The 3,086-nt window shown below is 39.3% G+C and overlaps 1 protein-coding gene across 1 annotated transcript in view; it reads left to right on the forward strand.

Moving 5' to 3' along the window:
- The window catches only part of LOC118427320, a 4,926-nt gene extending 1,892 nt beyond the window's left edge, over window positions 1–3,034 (forward strand). The window contains exons 3-5 of the mRNA XM_035837055.1: window positions 968–1,085; window positions 1,407–1,642; window positions 2,119–3,034. Coding sequence (XP_035692948.1) covers window positions 968–1,085; window positions 1,407–1,642; window positions 2,119–2,736 — 972 coding nt within the window. The 3' untranslated portion in view covers window positions 2,737–3,034. The remainder of the gene's footprint in view (window positions 1–967; window positions 1,086–1,406; window positions 1,643–2,118) is intronic.
- The last annotated feature ends 52 nt before the right edge of the window (window positions 3,035–3,086 follow it).

Here is a 3,086-nt window from a genome sequence, read left to right on the forward strand (position 1 = left end):
CGTAAGATGCCTTTCCGCAAGACTGTGATCGCGCTCTCACAATGAACATAGATTTTATTCTCGCTGCATTATAAAAAAGTAAAAAAAATGCGAATAACAAGACAATAGAACAGTCACAAAGCGCGAAAAGATCCTTTTTTCTCTCAATGCATTTCGTCGAGCGATCTGTCGCTCGATAGCGCTATAGATAGAGAGATAGCGCTATTAAATAGCCATTACGACATTTTAATAAATTCCAGAGTGGTTCTAACATCTCCGTATCCTTTTATTTACACATTTTGTGCTATTGACAGGAACATCTTGTCAACAACGAAATGATGTTTCTATCTAAAATCTGATAGGCATGAGCCTTTTCTAAATCACGCTAAATACCTTTTGTTCAAACAGAAGTACAATTCATTTTATGAGGTAATTGTTGCATGGCACAATTCGGTGAGCAATCGGAAGCGTTGTAGCCCTTTGCCTTAACAGCATTAAGTATGAATATCAAACCAGCGATATTGATACGTAAATATCTTGACGTAGCTTAAGTCTGAGTTGGCAGAAGCATTGGCTACAAAAGAAAGAAAAAATTAACTATTAACCTTTTTTAGCTTTTGTGTGCGCCCTAGTCAGACAGGTTCATGGTCCCAGCCAATATAATCACACGAATGACGTCATAATGACGCAATATTACGTCATAACGACGTCCAAATTTTTACAATACTCATATTTTATGTCTACACCATTCTCTAAAATTTTAGTGGATAAATCGTTTAGAAGTTAGACGGGGCGATGCCTCAACAGCCCCCTCCCCAATTCAAGCAACTGTCCCAGATTGACAAAATATTAGCCAGGTCTGAATAGGGTTCAAGAAATAATAATTGATGGGTGGAACTCATTCTAATGTTATCGGAGTGCAACAACAACGTTACATACATCGACAAACCTCGCTTCTCTGGCCCATAACTTTCCTCTGTCTTTTCAGACCTTGCGGTCAACAGCTGAAGAACTACTCGTGATACCATTTTCCGAGTTGGCAGATGTCGCTACTGAAGTTGCCAAAGACGTTGAACATGTCACAACTGTTTTCCTCCATCATACAAGTAAGCAAGATAATACATACCCACAAAACAGGAATTGAGCCATTGATATTACCTACTTCATTAGATAACAATATAGATCATTAAAAGAATTAAACTGCACTTTTTGATTCTTTTATTAGATAAATGTATATTTTGCCAAAGGTCATAGGCAACAAACAGCGCATAGGATTTTGCTATATTGTAGGCGTTTATTGTCAATATTGATATTACTTGAATAAAGTAGGATATTCTTTTTCATATACAAAACACGATTAACAAACTTGAAAAAATTCCTAAAGGACAATACAATAACGCCTATAATTCGCATTCTTTTTCAAACAGTGCGCTGCGGCTCGACACTGCTGGTCAAAGCTCTACAAGCGAGCGGCGAGATGCACACAATATCCGAACCCGACGTGCACACCAATTTCGCACATTACGCTCTCCAAAAAGATCCATCTTCTGATGATGAGGAAATGCTCAAGACCGTCATTAGACACACCAACACCCTTTTCAACTATACCCTGTTACAGGACAATCCTTCCAAAACAATAACCTGTTATAAACTGCGTGGCCAGGTAAGTCAACAAGAAAGCTACACAATATAAATTGATTAAGGCAGTGCGGGGCACAACCCTGCTGTGAGATGAATCGAGATACAGTTTTGGGTGTGTCTGTGTGTCTGTCTGTGTGTTTGTGTTTCAGGATATTTGTGGTCAGCATAACGTAAGAACCTCTGGATGGATTGCAATGATATTTGATCTGTGAGTAGTTGTTAGGAAGACGGAGGTCAAGGTCAATTTTGGGTTCCTGGTACGTGACCTTGGTACTGCATCAGAAATTCCGTTCTTGTATCTTTTGACCTGGATGTGTCTTGAATTTTTGGTGGCAGATAGCTTGTGACATAAGGAATAATCAGACTTTTTCATGGGGATACGAGGTCTCCGAACTCTTGTTTCGAATGGAACCGTGTTTTCTAATATGACAATCTGACTTCATGTCCTTCTCCTTAAACCTAGTTCACGCATTGTACTGACAGTTTCTATATCCACAGGTTCTTCCCATTGCAGACCTGTTGCAAACCGCATTGCCAAGAGTGAAGAACATCTTCCTGTATCGGGACGTCATTGGATATGTTGACTCCAGCATTCATCTCATGGCAGGCGGCCGCTATTGGAAGTACTGGCTTCAAACTACTCTGAAACGTGATGTCAAGTATGTTCAGAACGTAGGTGACATAGTGGTCCCTTCGCCATGGGATGTCCCTGTGTTTACTTCCATTCCCGTTACCCATGGTGTCGTATGGTTCTTTGCCTGTATTTGGCTCATACTCATGAAAAAAGCAAATGAGCTGACGAAAGATGACCCACATAAATGTTTCCATGTGATACTAAGATACGATGAGTTATGTAGGTATAAGGAGGACATGGTTCTGAAGGTAATGGATATTCTCGGAATCGGATGTCGAGATAAGGATGCCAAACATAAAATACGAGAACTTTTCAGTGTTGACAGTCAGGCGGGCCATAGATTGTCCAGTAGGGGGCCGGGTGGGGGAGGCAGCTGGGTGGGGGACTGGGAGATGGGTATCATCTTAAAGGTTCTTGAACATGCTAACATGGAAATCAACCAACCAGACTTTGTAACCAACGGGACTCTTACCCACATTTGAAAATATTCGTCATTAAAGCTACATCAATTAAGTTCACAAGATGAAAAAAATTATAAAATCTGAGGTGTTATTTGGCAATATTAATAATTGCTGCCTTTAATTCTTATTATCCTAATGCTGACGTATTTGGCAAAGTGCAGATAAAACAGGATATGTTATCTATTTATGCATACTTAGATAACTCTATCAAATTGAAATATTGTAAACATTGTCATAAGAATGTATATACTAGATATAAAGACCTCCACTGTGTCTTTTCTCAATATTGTCTGTATATCATAGAACCTGGGTGAAGTACTTACTAAGTTTATGTAATTAGCAAGTAGCCTGTTGCAACATTCCGGATTTGT

The sequence above is a fragment of the Branchiostoma floridae genome, chromosome 12 (genome assembly GCF_000003815.2).
Source record: "Branchiostoma floridae strain S238N-H82 chromosome 12, Bfl_VNyyK, whole genome shotgun sequence".
Taxonomy (NCBI): Eukaryota; Metazoa; Chordata; class Leptocardii; order Amphioxiformes; family Branchiostomatidae; genus Branchiostoma; species Branchiostoma floridae.